The 22,488-nt window shown below is 37.3% G+C and overlaps 1 protein-coding gene across 4 annotated transcripts in view; it reads left to right on the top strand.

Annotated features, from left to right (window-relative positions):
* PCNX1 (pecanex 1) overlaps positions 1 to 22,488 on the top strand; it is a 151,497-nt gene that overhangs the window by 16,517 nt on the left and 112,492 nt on the right. For all 4 annotated transcript variants that reach the window (XM_028126302.2, XM_028126212.2, XM_088024557.1 and 1 more), the window contains exon 2: positions 17,234 to 17,442. In XM_028126302.2, coding sequence (XP_027982103.2) covers positions 17,234 to 17,442 — 209 coding nt within the window. The remainder of the gene's footprint in view (positions 1 to 17,233; positions 17,443 to 22,488) is intronic.

The following is a 22,488-nucleotide window of genomic DNA, read 5'->3' as shown; positions in this document are numbered from 1 at the left end:
AATGATCACAATAAGTTAACATCTGTCACCATGCATCGTTACAATTTTTTTGTGAGGAGATCTTTTAAGATTTATTCTCTTAGCAACTTCCAGATATGCAATGCAATATATATATTTTTTAAGGTTCTATTTATTTGACAGAGAGAGACACAGCGAGAGAGGGAACACAAGCAGGGGGAGTGGGAGAGGGAGAAGCAGGCTTCCTGCCGAACAGGGAACCCAAAGCTGGGGTTGATCCCAGGACCCTGGGATCATGACCTGAGCCTAAGGCAGACGCTTAACGACTAAGCCACCCAGGTGCCCCTGTGATACAATATTTTCTTTTTTAAAGATTTTATTTATTTATTTATTTATTTATTTGAGAGAGAATGAGAGACAGAGAGCATGAGAGGGAAGAGAGTCAGAGGGAGAAGCAGACTCCCCGCTGAGCAGGGAGCCCGATGTGGGATTTGATCCCGGGACTCCAGGATCATGAGGGGAGCCGAAGGCAGTCGCTTAACCAGCTGAGCCACCCAGGCGCCCCCTTGCTATACCACCTTGCGATACAGTATTATTAACTGTACATTATATCCCCATGACTTATTTTAGAACTGGAAGTTTTTACCTTTGACCTCCTTCACCCATTTTGTCTATCACCCCACCCCCCACCTCCGGTAATCACTACCAGTCTGTTCTCTGTATCGATGAGCTCAGTTGTTTTAGTTTTGTTTTTAGATTCCATGTATACGGGAGATCATGTTTATTTTTTACCCCTCTGTCTGACTTAATTCACTTAACATAGTGCCCTCAAGGTCAATCCATGTTGTGGCATATAGCAGTCTTTCCTTGTCTTTTATGGTTAGATAACATTCAGTCGTGTGTATATACCACAATTTCTTTATCCATTTATCCATTGATGAACACTTAGGTTGTTTCTGTGTCTTGGCTTTTGTAAATAATGCTGCAGTGAATGAAGGGGTGCATATATTTTTTCAGGATAGAGTTTTGTTTCCTTTGGCTAAATACCCAGAAGTAGAATTGCTGCATTATATGTTAGTTCTACTTTTAACTTTTTGAGGAACTTCAGTACTCTTTTCCATAGTACCAATTTACATTCCCATCAGTGGTACACAAAAGTTCCCTTTTCTCCACATCCTTGCCAACACTTGTTATTTCCTGCCTTTTTGATGATAGCCATTCAAACAAGTGTGAGATATCTCATTGTGGATTTGATTTGCATTTCCCTGGTAGTAATGTTGAGCACCTTTTCATGTACTGTTGGCCATCTTTATGTCTTTGGAAAAAGTCTATTCAGATCCTCCACCCATGTTTTAATCTGTTTGATGTTTTCCTGTTGAGTTATAGGAGTTCTCTATAATTTTGGATATTAGCCCTTTATCATATATAGGATTTGCAAGTATTTTGTCCCATTCAGCAGGTTGCCTTTTCTTCTTTTTTGCCTTTTCATTTTGTTGATGGTTTCCTTTGCTGTGCAGAGCATTTTAGTTTGATGTAGTGCCACTTGTTTATTTTTGCTTTTGTTGCTTTTGCTTAAGGTGTCAACCCCCAAAAAAACCTTGCCAGGACTAATGTCAAGGAGCTTACTTCCTATGTTTTCTTCTAGGGGTTTTATGGTTTCAAGTCTTAGGTTTCTAAGTCTTTAATCCATTTTGATGTATGGTGTAAGATAGTGGTCCAGTTTCATTCTTTTGCACATGATTGTCCAGTTTTCCCAAAACCATTTATTGAAGAAACTGTCCTTTCCCCATTGTATATTTTGGATCCTTTATTGTAAATTAATTGACCATATATGTGTGGGTGTATTTCTGGGCTCTTTGTTCTACTGATCTGTGTGTCTGTTTTTGTGTCAATACCATACTGTTTTAATTATGGCAGCTTTGTAATGTAGCTTGAAATCAGGGAGTGTGATGCCTCCAACTTTGTTCTTTTTCAATATTGCTTTGGCTCCTTTGAGTCTTTTGTGGTTCCATACAAATTTTAGGACTGTTTCTTCTATTTCTTTGGAAAATGACATTGGAATTTTGTTAGGGATTGCATTGAGTCTAATTGCTTTGGGTAGTATGGATATTTTAGCAATTTTTAAAAAGATTTATTAGGGCTGAGGGGCAAAGGGAGAGGGAGAGAGAGTCTCCCAACTTGGGGCTCGATCTCATGACCCTGAGATCACAACCTGAGCTGAAACCAAGAGTGAGATGCTTAACTGACTGCACCACCCAGGCATCCCTGGACATTTTAGCAATATTAATTGTTTCAGTCCATGAGCATAGAATATTCATTTATTTGTGGTTCGCTTTCAGTGTCTTTCATCAGTGTCTAACAGTTTTCAGTGCACAGGTCTTTTACCTCCTTGGTTAATTTATTCATAGGTATTTTATTTTTTGATCAGTTGTAAATGGGATTGTTTTCTTAATTTCTCTGATAGCTTGTTATTAGTGTATAAAAACATAACAGGGTTGCCTCGGTTGAGAGGCTGACTCTTGGTTTCAGCTCAGGTCATAATCTCACACAGGTCATGGGGTCAAGCCCCCTGTTGGGCTCAGTGCTTAGCGGGGAGTCTGCTTGAAGATTCTCTTCCTCTGCTCCTCTGTGTGTGCTCCCTTACCCTCCTCAAAAAATAAATCTTTAAAAAAAAGAAACAACACATTTTGGTATATTGATTTTAAATCCTCACCTTTTTGAATTCATTTATTTATTCTAATAGGTTTTCTTGGTATTTTGGTTTAAACAGTCTTTGAGTATTTCTAAATATAATATGTCATCTGCAAATAGTGAGTTTTATTCCTTCCTTTCCAATTCGGATGCCTTTTATTTCTTTTTCTTACCTAATTGCTCTGGCTAGGACTCCTAATACTATGTTGAATAAAAGTAGTAAGAGTGGGCATCCTGCCTTTTTCCTGATCTATTAGAAGAGAAGCTTTCAGCTTTTCACTGTTAAGTCTAATATTAACTGTGGGCTTGTTATATAAGGCCTTTATGTTGAGGTATGTTCCTTCTATACCCACTTTGTTGAGAATTTTATAAATGGATGTTGACTTTTGTCAGATGCTTTTTCTGCATCTATTGAGCTGATCATATGATTTATCCTTCATTCTGTTAATGTGGTCTATCACATTGATTTGCAAATTTGTTTTTTCTTCAGATTTTATTTATTCATTTGGCAGAGAGAGCACAAGTCGGGGGGCGGGGAGCGGCAAGCAGAGGGAGAAGGAAAAGCAGGCTCTCTGCTGAGCAGAGAGTCTGACCTCAGGGAGGGGGGGCGGGGTGGGGTGGTCTCTCTCCCAGGACTCTGGGATCATGACCTGAGCTGAAGGCAGATGCTTAACTGTCTGAACCACCCAGGCACCCCTGATTTGCAGATGTGAAACCATTCTTTTTTTTTTTTTTTTTTAGGATTTTATTTATTTATTTGACAGAGACAGCGAGAGAGGGAACACAAGCAGGGGGAGTGGGAGAGGGAGAAGCAGGCTTCCCACAGAGCAGAAAGCCCAATTCGGGGCTCCATCCCAGGACCCTGGGATCATGACCTGAGCCGAAGGCAGACACTTAACAACTGAGCCACCCAGGTGCCCCTGTGAAAAACCGTTCTTGCACCTCTGGAATAAATCTCACTTGATCGTGTTGTGTAGGATTCTTTTAATGTATTATTGAGTTTGGTTTGTTAATATTTTCTTGAGGATTTTTGCATCTATGTTCATCTGAGATATAGGCCTGTAATTTTCTTGTGGTGTCCTTGTCTGGTTTTGGCATCAGGGTAATGCTGACCTCATAAAATGAGTTTGAAACTGTTCCTTTTCTCTTTTTTGGAAGAGTTTGAGAAGGATTGTTATTCTTTAAATGGTAGAATTCATCAGTGAAGCTGTCTGGTCCTGAATTTTTGTTTGTTGGGTTCAGTTTTTTTTTAAATAGTTGCAAAGAATTCCATTGTGTGTATATATTATTTATATATATACATATATTTATATATCTTATATAATGTATATATAATATATTTATACATTAGTATATATTATCTATCTTATGTATTATATGCATATAATATATATAGACATTTAATTTGTTTGCCAACTTCTGTTAACACAAACCATACTGGGGTAAATAATTTGTATAAATGTCATCTTAGCTGTGTCCAGGTATAGTATTAAGATAAATTCCTAGAAATGAGATTGCTTGTTCAGAGGATAAATGCTTCTGTAATTTTGAAAGATATTGCCAAGTTGCCCTTCAGAGGGGTTGTATTACTCAGCATGCTTGGAAGCAATACATGAGATTATGTTTGTGCTCACATGTGCCACAGCCTCACATAGTTTTGCTATTTTCATAGGTAAGAAATAGTATCTTAGAGTGGTTTGATTTGCATATCTCTTACTTTGATTGGGGTTGAGCAGCTTTTCATACGCTTAAGAGTTTTTTTTTTTTCATTTCTCTGTGAAGAGTTCATGTGCTTTATCTATTTTCTCTTCGCTTTTTCTTATATCTGAGCACTGCTCCATATTAAGATTAGTCCTTTGTAATATAATTGCAGACATCTAATAATTTTATAGTCTAGCCCATTTGGAATTTATTTTGCTGTAAGCAATGTGTAATTGTCTAGTTAAAAAATTTTTTTTGATAGGCCGTTGTCCCAATCAACCTAATTTATTAAACCATCTCATATTTTTCTTAATAGTTTAAATGCCATCCTTTTCATAATCTAAGTTCCCACTGGGGTATTTGGTTTCTGTTTTATCAGCTCTTAACATGAATACCATATTTTTTTGGTAACCCTTGTTTTATATATGTAAATATTTTTCACAGTAGGAGTGTTGTTAGTTCTACTAGGTTTTTTGTTGCTGGTTTTTGTTTTGTCTTTTGCTATTCTTGCATGTTTATCCATTTTGTTCAGTTTCCCAGGCATGCTATGGAATTTGTGATTGGAAGGCATTGAATTTGTAGATTACTTCAGGGAGGGAAATTTGATTTCTTTATAATACTGAGTTAAGGTGATCTCTTCCTTTCTCTTATGTTCCTAAAGAGAATTTTTAAGTTTTTTTTCTGTTAACCTTGTACATTTTCCCTTATTATTATTATTATATTTTAATTTTTAACATAGTATAAATAGAACCATTTCTTTTACTGTTTCTAACTGGTCATTGCTTATGTATAAGAAAACTATTGATTTTTTAAAAAAATAACTTGTTTTGTTTTTAAGATTTTATTTATTTGAGGGAGAGGGAGAGAGACCAAGCAAGAGAGCGTAAGTGGGGAGAACGGCAGAGGGAGAGGGAGAAGCAGGCTCCCCACTGAGCAGGGAGCCTGATGAGGGACTTGGTCCCAGAATTCTGGGATTACAACCTGAGCCGAAGGCAGACACTTAACCAGCGGAGCCACCCATGCGCCCCCCAAATAACTTATTTTAGAATAGTTGTAGACTTAACAGAAAACTTGCAAAGGTGGTACAAGAAATCCCATATATCCTGCACTCATTTCTTCCTGTTGATTACATCTTGGATTACTATGGTACATTTATCACAACCAATGAACCAATATTTGATAAATCATTATTAACTTAAAAGTCCATATTTTATTTAGATTTCTTTAGTTTTTACCTAATGTCCTTTTTCTGTTTCAGGATCCCATCTAAAACAATTGATTTTAATTTACTGATTTTGCAACCAGACACTTTATTAAATTAGCTTATTTTTTTCTAATAATTTCTCCTTATTCTAAAAGGATTTTCAGATATGCAGTTATGTTTGTAAAAAAATAATTTGAAGTTCTTTCCAATATTTATACTTTTTTCTGTTGTGTAATTGCCCTGCATAGTACTTTATATATTTGTATTAAATAATGTTGAAAATACAGACAGCCTTACCTGGTTCCCAACTTTAATGGGAATGCTAGTGTTTTACTATTAAGCATAATATATTTTTATTTGAAGTATAGATTCCTTTTCTTTACCATGTTATAGAAACATGTCTCTATTTTTTAATGACTTAAGTTGTGCACTGTCAGACAAAATATTTACCTTCGGGTATTCTGAGGTCTCACAAGTCTTACCTAGCTCACCTTTTTTTGTAGCTCATCTTTGGTTCCTCTGAGCCATTTCTATTTGGAGGTCTTTCTGTTTGCTTATCTTAGTTTTTTTTTTGGCCACTACATTGCTTAAACGTGATTGAAAACATGGTTATTGTGCCATTATTACATGCCCATGCATCATCCACTTTCACATTTTCTCCTCTAATCATGTCCATAGCCATGTGAAATGAAGATGCTGTTATCCCGTTTGACAGTTGAAGAAACTGGCTCAGGGTCATGCACCTCGCCCTGCCACTTTTCCCCTTTGACAGGACCACCAGCGCATCTCTCTTCACCATCCTCCTCCACACAGATGCGCAAGGTGCTTTTCTGATTAATCTCCTGAAAGCCTACCTGTGATGGATTTGAGATGAATTTAGTGTCCCCTGATCTTTTTTGATAATGTATTCTGAACCTGGAACTCTCAGAGCTGCCCTTCCCATCACTGTCTAATTATATCCTAATCTTGGCTCCTTTTGACTGCATATTGTGTGAATACAGTGGAAGCCCATTATAAAACACAATGTTCTCCCAGGGATTTCATTATGGTTCTCATCTATACTTAAAGGGAGATAATTTGTCTCACTCATCATTTTGGAGGGAGGGGTTACTTAGCCTTATTCTATGGCATGTATTATAAATGGATTTTATTAAAATTTAATGTCCTTTCACTTACTGGTCTAATGTGGGGTTCTTTCCCTGCTATGTTTATATAAAACACTATTTCCTTCTTGCTGCTGCTATTGCATGTGCTCCTTCACACCAGCTGCAGAGGTACAGCATTTGCAGTCTGCTTATATCCCATCCATTCCAGGTTTTTTGTGGACAAAATCAGGAACTGTAATTCTTATGACTGTGTAAAAGGCAGCAAGAGAAGCAATTGCTGCTACTTATCTGCATGTTTCTAGGGCTGGGGGATTTTAACCGAACTTTGCTATAGTTACCACTTGATTTCTAGTTGGTGGAGGCCAGGGATGGTGCTAAACATCCTTTAATGCATAGGGCAGCACCCATAATGTAGGATTACCTGGCCCCAAATGCCAGCATTGCTGAGGTTAAGAAACTTGCTCTAAAGCATACTTTCTCAGTGGATATGATGTTGTCTTCAAGGGGTGAACATTAGTTACTTGATGGGGGAGGGTGGGCGGTGAAGAAACCGTTCTATGTATAAAGTACACATGTACATACTGTACATACAGCATTAGTGTATCTGGTGATAACATTTCATGAGGGGGAGTGTTTTGAAAACCTATGCTTCCATGTATTTTTCTGTATGTTTTTCTTTTACTGTTATGCTGCTACCACATTTAAAACATTTCTGATGTGTGGGGGTTTTCCCATACCAAGCTATTCTCTTAGTAACCGTCTGAGTGTCCTACAGTTTAGTTCAATTCTGACCCTACCTAGAGAGAGCATCAGATCCCACAGGTTAAGGACTCAGTCAGTCCCACAAGAAGGTTTCCTTCCCCCCAGTTCAGATGCCAGTAACAAGGCCAGGTTGTCACCTGTGCTTCTGACCCATTGCCTATAAATTGGAGGTTCCTGTGATCCCATTCTCAGATTCAATTAATTTGCTAGAGTGGCTCACAGTACTCAGGAAAACAGTTTACTTACGGTTTACCACTTTATTACAGAAGGATGTGATAAAGCATACAGATGAACATCCAGCTGGAAAGGATCGTAGGGCAGGGTATGTGGGAAGGGGTGCAGAGTTTTCATGTCCTCTCTGGGTGCACCATTCTCCAGCACCTCCACATATTCACCAACCTGGAAGCTCTCCAAACCCCATACTACTGGGATTTTGTGAAGGCTTCATCATGCAGGTGTCATCAATTATTAATTCCATTTCCAGCCCCTCTCCTCTGAAATCCCAAGGTTCTAATTATGGCTTGGTCTTTCTGATGACCAGCCCCCATCCAGGAGCCCACCATCTACCTCATTAGAACAGAGACATTCCCATCACCCAGAAGATTCCAAGGGACTTAGATGTCAGTAACCCGAGTCAAAGACCAATATTAGAACAAAAGATGCTCCTAGGATTCTTCTCACTTAGGAATTCCAAGGGTTTTAGGAGCTCTGTGCCAGGAACCAGGGGCAGAAACCAATAAATGTGTGTGTGTGTGTGTGTGTGTGTGTGTGTGTGTGTGTATATGTAACTTCAGTTATTTCACAGGAGTGATGAGGAAAAAATGTCTGAAAAGGCTTCTTAGGGTGATAATGAAAAAAGTTGCGGAACACTGCCTTGGAGGGAAGACTGCCAGGTGTAGTGGTTAAAAACTCAGATTCTTGGCACCTGACTGGCTCACTCAGAAGAGCCTACAACTCTTGATCTTGGGGTTGTGAATTCAGGTCCCATGTTGGATATAGATATTACTAAATAAATAAACCCCCACAAAACTCAGATTCTTAACCACTGGAGTTGGACTATTTTTACCACTTACCAGCTGTGGGCAAATGACTTCATAGCCTCAACTTTTCTTATCCATAAAATACAGGTAATAATAGTACTTTATTCAAAGCATTATTGTGAGATAATCCACTTAAAGTACCCGGTGCTGGGTAGAACACTGAATTAGTCATTCTTCAGCTCAGGAAGAGTAAGGATCTTGTTTATTGCAGTATTACCATTTTTTTTTTTTTAACGTCTTATTCATTTATTTGACAGAGCGAGAGGGAGAGAGAGAGCACAAGCAGAGGGAGAGGGAGAAGCAGGCTCCCCGTTGAGCAGAGAGCTCGATGCAGGGCTCGATCCTGGGACCCTGGGACCATGACTTGAGCCAAAGGCAGACACTCGACCGACTGAGCCACTCAGGCACCCTGCAGTATTAACATTCTTTTCAAGGAGTATCTGGTACTTAATAGGCGTTTAGTAAATATATGTTAATCACTGGATAAAGCTCATATTCACGGAGTTAAGTGTGTCAGAGTTGCCTTTATGGAAAATGAGTAAATGGTGGTATTAAATATGCTATGTTCACTCCTTAAATCATTTTTTCTGTTAAGCTAATTACTTAATCTTAAATCTACTGTGTATTATACCTTACCTGATTTTAGCATTTACTTTTTTTTTTTTTAATAGAGAAAGCATGTGTGCATGAGTAGGGGGAGGAGGGGCAGAGGACAAAGGGAGAGAGATAATCTTAAGCAGTCTCCATACCCAGGGTGAGCCCGACTGGGTTGTGGGGGTGGGGGGTGGCTTGATCTCACCACCCTGAGATCATGACCTGAGCTGAAATCAAGAGTCTGGTGCTTAACCGACTGAGCCACCCAGGCGTCCCTAGCATTTACTTTTAAAGATAGAGATGGATTATATAGCGTGCAGTAAATAACCATCTTTCTGTTTCAAGCACATTCAGTGAGCTTAGGCCAAAATGACATAATGGGTTCTGTTAATATTCTTGAGTATGCATTTAATTTATACATCTTATTGATTTACTTTTTATTTTTTTTAAGAGAGAGAGAGAGCGTGAGCTTGGGCGGGGGGAAGGGGCAGAGGGAGAGGAAGAGAGAATCTTAAGCAGGCTTCATGCCCAGTGTGGAGTCCCTTGCGGGGCTTGATGTCATGACCCTGAGATCATGACCTGAGCCAAAATCAAGAGTTGGACACTTAACTGACTGAGCCACCTGGGCGTCCTCAAAATCCATTATTTTATATGTATTGGCCTAAAGATAATCCTATTGGATATATCCACAGCTGACATTTTGTGAGGTAATAACTTAGCTGCTATTTTTCAAAATTGCAAAGTCATGTTGGCAGACCTTGTTAATGAATTCTTATTTTCACTTACTATGAATCCTGGAAAAATTGTTTCAGTAGAATATATCAGAAACAAATGGAATAAAGAAATAGGTCAAGCTATTTAAAGTTGAACTTTGTGAGACAGCTTCTGGTCCTCATATTTACTACTTAAATGAATTTTCTCAATTTACTGAATTGTTTTTATCAAATTAGTCAAGGATTTATTTAGATTGATTAATAAAAGAATGATTTATACACCACAATGTCAAGTTACTAATTTATGAAAGGAAATATGAATCAAGATAGTTCTTAGCATAGGATACCCTATTCTCTTTCTAGGGTGATTTGGTTTACTCAGAAAACATTTGTAAATCAAAACATTGGTGCTTCTCAAGTTATGTTCTTAGATAATAATTCTTTCAGATTTCATTTGGGGAATTTTTTTGGTAAAGAATGGAGTTCAGTTTCTAGATAATACCATCTGGGTAATGTTGAAAGATAAACCTGTACAAGTCCTTGATTTAGATGCATAAATATCTCTACCTTTCCGTTTTTATTTGCTGTTCTGACAGTTTAATAACCAGTTAAAAGTTCCAGATGAATCAGTTATTTTTTATTGTACTTTAGGTTGGCTCCTGCTTGTTAGCTTGGGAATAGGTATCTTAATCTCCTTAGAAAGCCATTTCAACACATAGGAGAGGATGGATTAGTTTGGGAAGGGATTTCTGTGAATCACTAATTCCATCTATATCATTTACATTATTGGCTAATTGTATTTGGGAATATATATTTTGAAATAGTATATCTAAATATGTTTATTAAAATTATATTTATACATACATTTTTAAAAAAGATTTTATTTATTTGACAGAGAGAGACACAGCAAGAGAGGGAACACAAGCAGGGGGAGTGGGAGAGGGAGAATCTCGCGGAGCAGGGAGCCCGATGCGGGGCTCGATCCCAGGACCCTGGGACTATGACCCAAGCCGAAGGCAGACGCTTAACGACTGAGCCACCCAGGCGCCCCCATAAATATTTTTTTTACTGGAAAAAATAAAAGTATGGGAAAAATCCTATAAGGTATATATGATTATTTTAGTCCATCAGTATGTATCCTTACTTTTATTTGTTAGGGGTTTTTCCTCCTTGCTTTTCATATCCGTGCTGTCTTCTCATATATAGTTTAAATGGCCCATGTTTAGCTCCTGTTACATATATGTTGATGATGAGTTGTATGTACTATATTATTTTGGTCTCTTTTCATCTTGGTAATATGTAATTTTAAATGTTACTTCCCTAAGAAGAGCATTCAACTAGCTAAAAATGTAAATACAGATATATACTATAGAGTGACATAAATATAAAATGCAAATATAAACAGATCTAAAAGATAGTATCTAGTATTTTTCATGATTCTATTCATATTAAAATATCATAGCTAAAATTCAAACTTCTGCAGAAATATGAGTAGACTCAAGTTCTAGTGGTTCACTTGTAAATCTGTTAGTTGCCTTTGGGGAAGATGTATTCTGAGTTTGTTACATAGGTTTCCAGTTGGCCCTCTGAAATCAGTTTGACTTATTGTATAGTTGGATTTACAGAAAATTATATTTTTGTGTGTGTGTTTTGTTTTTTTTTCTATGGGAAAGTGTGCATGCATCTCAACATTGGGAGTACTTTTCCCTTTCCCTCTGCAACCCTGTCTTCTGAAACGAAATATCTACCTGGAATGCTTTACCTCCACCCCCAAAGGAGACTGTGGAAAGAGGCCTGAATTCCTAGAGCCATAATTATGATATGAAGGCCTTTTTAAAGTTCTTTGGGGTCAGCCTGTATGTGAAAACTGTAAGGCTTAATTCATTTCCTTTCTGATCTAACCTCTTTTCTTACCCCTAATTGACTTTCTTTCTTTCTTTTTCTTTCTTTCTTCCTTCCTTCCTTTTTCAAGATTTTTTAAAATTTATTTATTTGACAGAGAGAGAGCAGGAGAACACAAGCAGGGGGAGTGGCAGAGGCAGCGGGAGAGGGAGAAGCAGACTCCCCACGGAGGAGGGAGTCCCATGCGGGACTCGATCCCAGGGCCCTGGGATCATGACCTGAGCCGAAGGCAGTCCCTTAACCAACTAAGCCACCCAGGCGCCCCTGACACTTATTTTCTACTACGCCCATCCTTCTTCCTCCCTTTTCCCTCCGCATTCTCTGTTTGCCAGAAACAAAGGTGGTATAGATAGGGAACTGTTCTGCACATGGTAGGAATTAGCTTATCCGTTTATATTCTTTGAAAAGGGATTTTCCATCAGGGTAAGCAGAGGTGTGTCCCCCTGTTTTTGTTTTTTGTTATTTTGGTTTCAGATTTCTTTATTTTAAAGAGAGTGGGAGAGAGAGCATGGGGGGGAGGGGCAGAGGGAGAGGGAGAGAGTGTCCCAAGGAGACTCTGTGCTGAGCATGGGGCCTGACGTGGGGCTCGATCTCATGACCCTAAGGTCATGACCTGAGCCGAAACCAAGAATTGGTTGCTTAACTGACTGTACCACGCAGGTGCCCTCTCCTTATTTTTTTTTTTTTTTAAGATTTTATTTATTTGACAGCGACACAGCAAGAGAGGGAACACAAGCAGGGAGAGTGGGAGAGAAGAAGCAGGCTTCCTGTGGAGCAGGGAGCCTGATGTGGGGCTCGATCCCAGGACCCTGGGATCATGACCTGAGCCGAAGGCAGATGCTTAATGACTGAGCCACCCAGGCGCCCGCCCCCCCCTTTTTTTTTTTTTTAACATTTTAGTGATTGGAAAAAAATCGAAGAGTAATATTTCATGCTATGAAAATTGTAGGAAATTGAAATTTCAGTGTCCATAAATAGTTTTATTTATGGGAAGCACCATGCTTGTGTGTTCATATATTGTCTGTATTGTCTAGGGCTGCTTTCACACTGCTAACAGCAGAATTTAGTTGCAACAGATCCTATGACCTGTAAAGCATGAAATATTTTTTGTTTGGCTTTAAACAAAAAGTTTGCCAGGCTTTGATTTAGAGGCAGGTAAGTGTCATGATTAAGAGCAAGGAGTCTGGAGTCAAACTGCTCCTTAATACCTCATTCTGAGACCTTGGGCAAGTTACTTATCTCCTTGTACCTGAGTTTCCCCATCTGTAAAAATAGAAGAATCACAGTGCTGACTTCATGCGGTGATCATGAGGGTTAAATGAGTTAATTTACATAAAGCACTTAGAAATGTGCCTGGTACGTGGTAATCACTAAGTATTAGATGTCAGTTGATAACTAAGTATGTTAGTTGTTACTAAGTATTAGCTGATAATCACTTTGTAACATGAACTGGAAAATTTGCATTGAAATCAGTTCTGACTGAGAATAGCTACAAATTTATTAAGGAAATACTTATTTGTTAACTGTATGCTTCCAGATTTTGACTCACTGGAGTTCAAAGTAGTGAAAATTATGAATCTAACACAAAGCATAGATAGTGAGCATATGTCTTTACATTGCTGATGCACATTGTATAAAAGATTGTTTTTCTGCCATGCAGTGTGCTAGCCATAGGGGAGAATTACTTGATTTTTGAAATGAAATGTAAGATAAATTTATTTCATGACTGTGATAAATCTACTATGATTATTTTTGTGATTCCAAGTGTCTTTGTCAGGAGTCCTATCAGAAATATATGGCATGTTGAATAGCTTGAACCTATCACAGTTTTTTTTTTTTATGTTAAGGATACACTATCAGAATTTAAGGGACTAAACTATGAACATAACAAAATTTACCATTTTAACACATTTTTTAAAGTGTATTATTTGGTAATGTTAAGTATATTCACATTGTTGTGTGTTGGATCTTCAGAACTTTTTCATACTGTGAAACAAAGTCTATACCTATTAAACAACAACTCTCTATTTCTTCCTCTTGACAGCCTCTGGTAACCACCATTCTGCTTTCTATTTCTACGAATCTGACTACTTTAGGTACCTCATATAAGTGGAATCACCCAGTATTTTGTCTTGTTGTGATTGAGTTATTTCACTTGACAGATGGCCTCAAGGTTCATCTGTGTTGTAGCATATGACAGGATTTCCTTCCTTTTAAAGGCTGAAGAATATTCTAGGATATGTGTAGACCACATTTTGTTTATCATCCACTGATGGACATTTGCATTGCTTCCATCTCTTGGCTATTGTGCATATTTTTGCTGTGAACAACGGTGTACAAATATCTCTTTGAGGTCCTGCTTTTAATTCTTTTGGATAAGTACTCAAGTAGGATTGCTGGATCAAACAGGGTAATTCTACTTTTAATTTTTTGAGGAGCCACTATAGTGTTTTCATAGAGGCAGCACCATTTTACATTCCTATCAACAGGGCACAAAGATTCCAGTTTCTCCACTTCCTTGCCAACACTTGTTATTTTCTCATCTTTCCTCCCTCCCTTCCTTGATAGTAGCCATCCTTATGGTGTGTAGTAATATTTCATTGTAGTTTTGATTGGCATTTCTATCCATCCAACTTTTAAGAGAGATGATCTTATTAAAAGTATCTAACACAGTAAGCCTCCTCTCAGTAAGGAGGCTTACCGCTGTTTTGGGGGTCTATTATATTTGTTTTTTTAAAGATATTATTTATTTATTTGCCAGAGAGCGCACAAGCAGGGAGAGCAGCAGGTGGAGGGAGAAGCAGGCTCCCCTCTGAGCAAGGATCCTCGATGTGGGACTCGATCCCAGGACCCCGGGATCATGACCTGAGCCGAAGGCAGATGCTTAACCGACTGAGCCACCCAGGTGCCCCTGGGGTCTATATTTGATCTGAATATCTAGAGTTATCTAACAGCCATTATACTTGGTGCCGTTCTTAGGGATGTGTAATTGAGAGCTGAGATATTTTTTAACTTTTTGCAAATAAGGAGTAAGGTGAGAAACTGCCTTGATTAGAACTTGATCTTTTGCTAAGTCATCCATTACTGAGATGAATATAGATCATGTCTCTGTAAAAGATGAAAACTAATATGAAAACCTTTTTATCACTATTAGAATTTTAGCTTTTACCTCTAATTATATTTTAGCTTTTCTTCTAATTATATGGGCACCTGGGTGGCTCAGTTAGTTAAGCGACTGCCTTCAGCTTAGGTCATGATCCTGGAGTCCTGGGATCGAGTCCCACATCGGGCTCCCTGCTCGGCAGGGAGTCTGCTTCTCCCTCTGACCCTCCCCCCTCTCATGTGCTCTCTCTCTCTCTCATTCTCTCTCTTTCAAATAAATAAATAAATAAATCTTTAAAAAAAATAAAGTATTGTTTGTTATAGAACATAATTAACCTTAAGTCAGTAAGTACCTGCCAGGGCCACCTGGCTGGCTCAGTTGGTAGAGCATATGACTTGATGTCAGAGTGGTGAGTTCAAGCCCCATGTTGGGTGTGGAGCCTACTTAAGAAACTTAAAAAAAAAAAAAAAAGTTAAAATATTTAAAAAATACGTAAATAGGTACCTGCCAAAAGATTTCAAAAGAGATATTTTAATTTAGAATTGGATTGTAGAATGGGATACAAAAATTGTATTTTTAACAGAAAAATAAGCAATTTTATCTCATGCAAGTTTTTTTTTTTTTTTTTTTCAGGAAAAGAACCAGCTTTCCCATGAGCTGGTGCTTGTTGATAATAGAATTAACGAATGTTTTTGAAAATCTTTCTTTGAAAACACAGTATCAATATATCTAATAAAATATAAAAGCAAATAGTAAATGCTACTTGGTTTGCACTTTTGGTGTATAAACATAAAACTGAGGAATAGGTGTCCTAACTGGTCTTCAATTGTTTGGTGTTTGATTTTAGGGGAACCACACTGAAATTATGTAAAGGCAGACACCATTTAAAATTTTCTTGTAATATTAGTAAGGTAGTTACAGGGAAGGTTTATGATTCATTTATGATCATACTAGTATCTTCAGCTGTCCTGGGGTCAGCTGAGAGCCCAGTGAAGTAATGTAAGTAGAGAACAAGTTTGAATAAAGTCACACAACAGCCCAGTGTGTGTCCATACATTTTTATCCCCCCTGGGAAAAGTGAAACTTCTAGCACAGCTCTCCTCTGTCACCTAGATACCTCCAGAGTAACCATTGACAGGGCTTACACGTTTAAACCATAGGGTATAAAATAAATGGGTAAGTTTGAGTAGAAAATAGAACATCCAACTCGAAAGTAGTAAACTGTGGGCTTGATTTACTTTTTTTTCCCCCTCCCAATTCCAACCCACATTTTCCTTCTCTCTCCCTACCAAATAACTTTTTTTTTTTTTTTAACTTTTATCATGTTTGTCTTCTGAACCCACCTGGTTCACCAGGACCTTTTTAGTTTCACCATCTCAAGCAATTCAAAGTAACCTTTCCAAGCAAATTTGGAGCTGTGTTCTCAGATGACTGAGGTTAAATCTTATGAAATTTAGAGCTATAGACACCGGGAGTGATTTGTGTCTCGTGAAACTGGGCATAAATTGAGTCTAGTTTTATAGTCTCTGCCAGTAGTATCTCTGAGGCCATGCCTTACAAGTGGGGTGGTCTCCAGGCCTGTCACCCCTGGACCCACATCAGCAGATCCTCAGGTGTGATGGGTCTGCAATCCTCGTGCCCAGAAAGCTTCTGAGTTTTTTCAGTTAATCTGTTTTTTTTTCTTGATTCTGTTCTGTATTCTTTAATTTGTCAGGCGACAATTTTCAAGTATTTTAAAAGAAACCGTGTTTGGATTTTGCATGTCTCCCATGTCTTATCTGAATTTTCAATCACAATTCAAAGGTTATTCTTCTAACAGTTTTAACTAGAAGAACTTTCTAGAACGCAAAGAATGTTTATATCCTGAAGAGAGTTACAGAGACCACATAAATAGGGCTTATATATATATTTGGACCACAATCTTGTCATACTCATGTGTTATGTAATGTGATACCTAACTCTTCAATTGTATCATAAGCTTTTAGGCATGGACTTTATACTGTGCTCTCCAGTGGAAACATAACACAAGCCATATATGTAATTTAAAATTTTCTGGTAGCCACATTAAAAATAAGTAAAAAGAAACAGGTGAAAATAAGTTTAGTAGTATACTTTGTTTAACCCGGTATAATAATCTAAACATTATTTCAGTGTGTAATCAATATGAAAATTAAGATTTACATTTTTTTCTCATACTTAATCTCCAAAATCCAGTGTTATTTTATTCTTAGTGCACATCTCAGTTCATACTAACCATATCTTAGATACTCAATAGCTGCATGTAGCTAGTGACTACTGTTTTGGGCAGTGCTGTCTTACACTTTTATAATTTAGTGCTAGTAATAACATGATTGTTGTTTTGTGTGTGAGTGTGTGTGTGTGTCATCTTAGTTACAAATTTCTCTAATTGAATAAAATATAAAATATTTTTAAATGCGTATATTTTCTTTCTCTTAAAGGCTCTTCCTTCTTCAATGATTATAGTAGCGGTTTATTGTCCTGTGATAGCTGCTGTTTTCATTGTTCTGAAGATGGTCAACTATCGACTCCACAGAGCACTTGATGCTGGAGAAGTTGTAGATAGGAACGCAAATGAGTTCCCAGATCAGCGAGCCAAAGCTGAGCAAGGCAACTGTTCATCTAGAAGAAAAGACAGTAATGGACCGAGGTAAGGAAACCCATGCTGCTCAGTTTGTAAGAATGGGGATCATGCATGCGTACAATGATGTTATTATTGTGTTGTTCCTCTGTTCTGATATGTGGTTTTAAGGCAGTGTTAGTCTTGCCACAGGAGGTATGATGACAAGTACAGATTGTCACATTAGACCCCAGCAAAGCTAACTGGCTTATCTGGGGGATTAAATAAGCGTCCTGGCCTTATTGCCAAATAACATGCTAGAACAGTAACAGTTATAATTGTAAAATAGTTATTCACACCAAGACCAAAACCAGTGAAAAACCGTGTAAAGAAATAATTTTAAAGCATGGCTTATAAATCTTAGCATTTATATTTTATTTATACTTATAAGTAAAATGTGTATATATTTTAAGCACATTGTGATATTTTACTTGACATTTTTAATCTGCATTTTTCACTTAATCTATTGTAAATACTTTTCAATTATATATTCTTACCTTAGAAACTTCGCTGTCCCTTCCCTCCATCTTTGTATAAATGACCTCTTAGGATTCAAGTTTGTGTAGATGTCACCTCCTGGAGGTTTTCTGTCCCCTCCCAGCTGAATATTCCTCCTATGGCTCTCAGTCAACATTTCTCTTCATTGCCTTGGCCTCATCCCCTTCCTCTTGTTGACCAAAGGATTTATTTATCCATAATCAGACGTTTATTGTGACTTCATAGAAGTGATAGGTACCACTAATAATAAGTCTTCAAAGAACAGTTACTATATGAACACTTGTTCTATGTAATAGTCCTCAAAACAGTTCTGTGAGATAGATGCTCTTATTATTCCTGATTTATAGATGTGGAAACTAGGGTGAGAAAGATGAAATATTCCAGGGACTCTGTTCTGGAGTCCATGTTTTTAACCACTCTGCGATGTTTCCACTCAGTATAATAAGAAAGTGGGTACTCATCTTTTAAGATAGGAAATGTTTCTGTTTTCCAGTACATCGAGTTTATCCCTTTTCAATTATGTTTTCCTCCACCCCTGACATGATTACCCTTTTTGTTCATTGAACAAATAGTTTGCCTCTGTAATAATTTTGTTCATAGCTCTAATCACTACCTGAAATTATCTTACTTAATCATTTGTTTGCATTAGAAGCTTCTTGAAGGCAGGGGCCTTGTTTTTCCTATGAACTATTTTATTCCCAGGTTCTAAAACAGAGTCACTGATAGGTACTCAGAAAATATTTGAAGTAGTGAAAGCATTTATTTCTGCATACTATTTTTAATAACTGCACAGTATTCCATCTTGTAGGTATGTCATAATTTAACTGTCTTGATTTTCATTACTTTAATTATTTTTTAAATTTAAATTTCTTTGTTAGATCACTATGATGTTTAAATTTTTTTTTAAAAGATACTATTTTTGGGACGCCTGGGTGGCTCAGTCGGTTAAGGTTCTGCCTTTGGCTCAGGCCATGATCCCACCGTCCTGGGATTGAGTCCCACATCGGGCTCCTTGCTCAGTGGGGAGCCTGCTTCTCCCTCTGCCTACCGCTCTTTCTCTCTCTTTCTGACAAATAAATAAATGAAATCTTAAAAAAAATATTTTATTTTTAAGTAATCTCTACACCCAGTGGTGGGACTCAGACTCACAACCCCAAGGTCAAGAATCACACAGTCTACCAGCTGAGCCAGCCAGGTCCCCCTGGGATGTTTTCCTTTTAAATGATTAAAATTTTAATTATAATGTAGGAGAGGTAGAACACTAGAAAGCTATACCCATTTTTAAATTTTTCAATATATATTGCCAAATTCCAAAGATTTACCTTCTAATTACCATGACCAGCAATTTGAGTGCTTCTTTTTCTGCACTTTGACAACATTGAGTATTTGGTATTTAGACAAAACTGTGGTAGCTATCTCACTGTTTAATTTTTAAGTTGTTTTTTTTTTTTAAGATTTTATTTTTGAGAGAGAAAGAGAGAGAGAGAGAGAGCATGAGAGAGGGGAGGGTCAGAGGGAGAAGCAGACTCCCTGCTGAGCAGGGAGCCCGATGGAGGGACAACATCCTGGGACTCCAGGATTATGACCTGAGCCAAAGGCAGTCGCTTAGCCAACTGAGCAACACAGGCGCCTCTTAAGTTTTTGGATTATTAGTTAAATGGGTATATTTTTCTTTGTTGTTATTGTCACATATTTTGTGAATTGTTTATTTTTCTGTTGGTGGTTAATTTTTGCTGTTAATTTGGAGAAGGTATTTATGAAGGATATTAATTCTTTACGTTTTTTGTCAAATACTTTTCCTCAGTTTATAGCATTTTATTTATATGCCACAGTTTATTTTTATGTGGTATTCTGTGAATGTTTATTAGTTCTGCCTTTGATACCAAGTGTGTGATATTTTTTCTTCCCCCATATTATTTAAATGTTTGCTTGTGTCTACTTTCAGCATTTTTGTAATTTTCATTCTTAAATTGTATTCAAACTGAAAACATTCTTTTTTTGTTTTTGTTTTTTAGGTTTGTCCAAACACTATTGAGTAAATAATGTATTTTCCCCCAGTAATTTTAAATGCTTTCCTTTTCATATAGCATACTCATATATACTAATGTCAGTTTCTGGGCTTTGTTTTCTGCCTCATTGATCTCTTTCTCTTTTGTTTATACCAAACTGGTGTTTTGTTTTGTTTGTTTTTTATTTTGTACTGTTTTTATGGCTTACTAATATGCATAATATTTAGCATTGTGAATCCCTTTTCAGTATTTTTCTGTTTCAGTGTTATCTTGGTTCTTCTCATGTATAAACAACTGACCGCTGAACAATGAGGGGGTTAGGGGCGCCAGACCCCTCACCCTGTGCAGTCAGAAATCCATGTGTAGGGGCCCCTGAGTGGCTCTGTTGGTTAAGCATCTGCCTTTGGCTCAGGTAATGATCCTAGGGTCCTGGGATCGAGCCCTGTGTCGGGCTCCCTGCTAGCCTGCTTCTCCCTCTCCCTCTGCTTATGTTCTCTCATTCTCCCTCTCTCTCAAATAAATAAATAAATAAAATCTAAAAAAAAAAAAAAAAAAAAAGAAATCCATGTATAACTTTTTACTCCCCCCCCAAATTAACTACTAAAGCCTACTGTTGACTAGAAGCCCTATTGAGAGCATAAACAGTCAACTGAAACATATTTTGTACGTTAAATGTATTAATGTATGTAGTGTATTCTTATAATAAAGTAAGCTAGACAAAAGACATTGTTTTTAAGAAAATCATACAGAAGAGACAATACATTTACAGTACTGTAAAATGTAAAAAATCCACATATAAGTGGACCTGCGCAGTTCAGACCTGTGTTGTTCAAGGGTCAACTGTACATAGTTTTTTGTGAGATGCTCCCTTTGCTCATCCTCCAGAAAATTCCATTAGACTTGATAAGTGTATTCAATATGGAGGGAACTCAACGTTTAAAATATGAAGTCTCATCAGGAACATGGTGTATATATCCATTTTTTCATGTGTCTCGTAAAATTTCATTTTTTCTATGGGTTTTATGTATTTTTTAAGTCTGTTTTATTTTTATTAGGAAATGCATACTTTTGTATTATGGGTAAACAAACAGAATGTAGGCTCTGCACTTGATCTGCTAGGGCTTGAATCACTTCCTGACTGTATGACCTTGGGGGAGTTGCTTAAGCTTTTTATGCCTTGGCTTTCTCATCTGAATGATGAGGCAAATAATAGCACTATATCTTATGATATAGGATACAAAGAATGAATGAAAGATAATATATATAAAGCATTTAAAACCATTCCTTTTCTTTTAAGGGGGCAGGGGCAGAGGGCAAGGGAGAGAGAATCCTCAAACAGACTCCCCACTGAGCACAGAGCCCAGCGATATGGGGCTTGATCCCAGGACCGTGAGATCATGATCTGAGCGGAAACCGAATCAGATGCTCAACCAAGGGAGCCACCCAGGCACCCCTAGAACCATTCTTATATAGTAATCACTCAGTAATTGTTAACTCTTATTTTTTCTGGATATTATATATGTTTTTAATTCCTTAAAAAATTTTTTTTCAAGATTTTATTTATTTGAGAGAGAGAGAGAGAGAGAGAGAGAGAGTAGGAGAGGGAAAAGCAGACTCTCCCCACTGAGCAGGGAGCCGGATGCCGGGCTCGATCCCAGGACCCTGAGATCATGATTCGAGCCGAAGGCAGACGCTTAACCACCTAGCCACCCAGGCGCCCCTATGTTTTTAATTCCTTTCATTATTGTATTGTTTTTCCATTTTCTTTTAATTTAAAAATATTTATTGTGAAATGTATATATTTCTAAACACCTTATCAGTCATATCATTCAGTATAATTTAGAGAATAATAATAAAGTGACTATTTGAATACCCACCACAAAACTTAAGAAATAAGTTATACAAATACCATACAAGCCTTTATGCACCTCTTTCCCATTTATTCTGTTCTTTTTCCTTCAAGAGTGACCATTATCTTGAATTTTATGTTAATAATTCCCTTGCTTTTCTTTTCTTGTGATACAGTCTTTGTACATATTACTAAACATATAAACTTAGGATATCTTAAAGAGAATAATACTGTATATATTCCTCTGAGGGGCTTTTTTTGTGCGAAATATTGTATTTTATAAGCTTATTCATGTTGATGCTTATAGCTATCATTTATTCATATTTACCGTTGCATAGTCCACCATTGTGGGAATAGACTACAATTTACTTACCCATTTTATTTATCCATGTGTTCTGAAGACACATTATTATATGTGTTTCTTGGTACACATGTGTATATCTAGTGAATATAAACTGGTTCATAGGGTATTTTCATGTTCAGTTTTATTAGATAATTCCAGCCTGTTTGCCAAAATGATTGTACCAGTTTATATTCCCACCATTAACATGTGAAAGTCCTTATTGTTCCATATCCTCATCAATATTTGATAAGCTTTAAAACTTTGCCATTCAAATAAGTGTTAAAATGTGTCTCATTGAGACTTTCAGTTAAACTTTCTGATTACTAATGTGGTTGAGCATCTTATCATACATATTTGGTCCATTTAGTTTTTCTGTT

Source organism: Eumetopias jubatus, unplaced genomic scaffold (assembly GCF_037043125.1).
Source record: "Eumetopias jubatus isolate StellerSeaLion01/CBP00866 unplaced genomic scaffold, mEumJub1_p1.0 scaffold_7, whole genome shotgun sequence".
NCBI lineage: Eukaryota > Metazoa > Chordata > Mammalia > Carnivora > Otariidae > Eumetopias > Eumetopias jubatus.
Note: the sequence above shows the minus strand (reverse complement) of the source record. Positions and strands in the feature narration are given on the sequence as shown.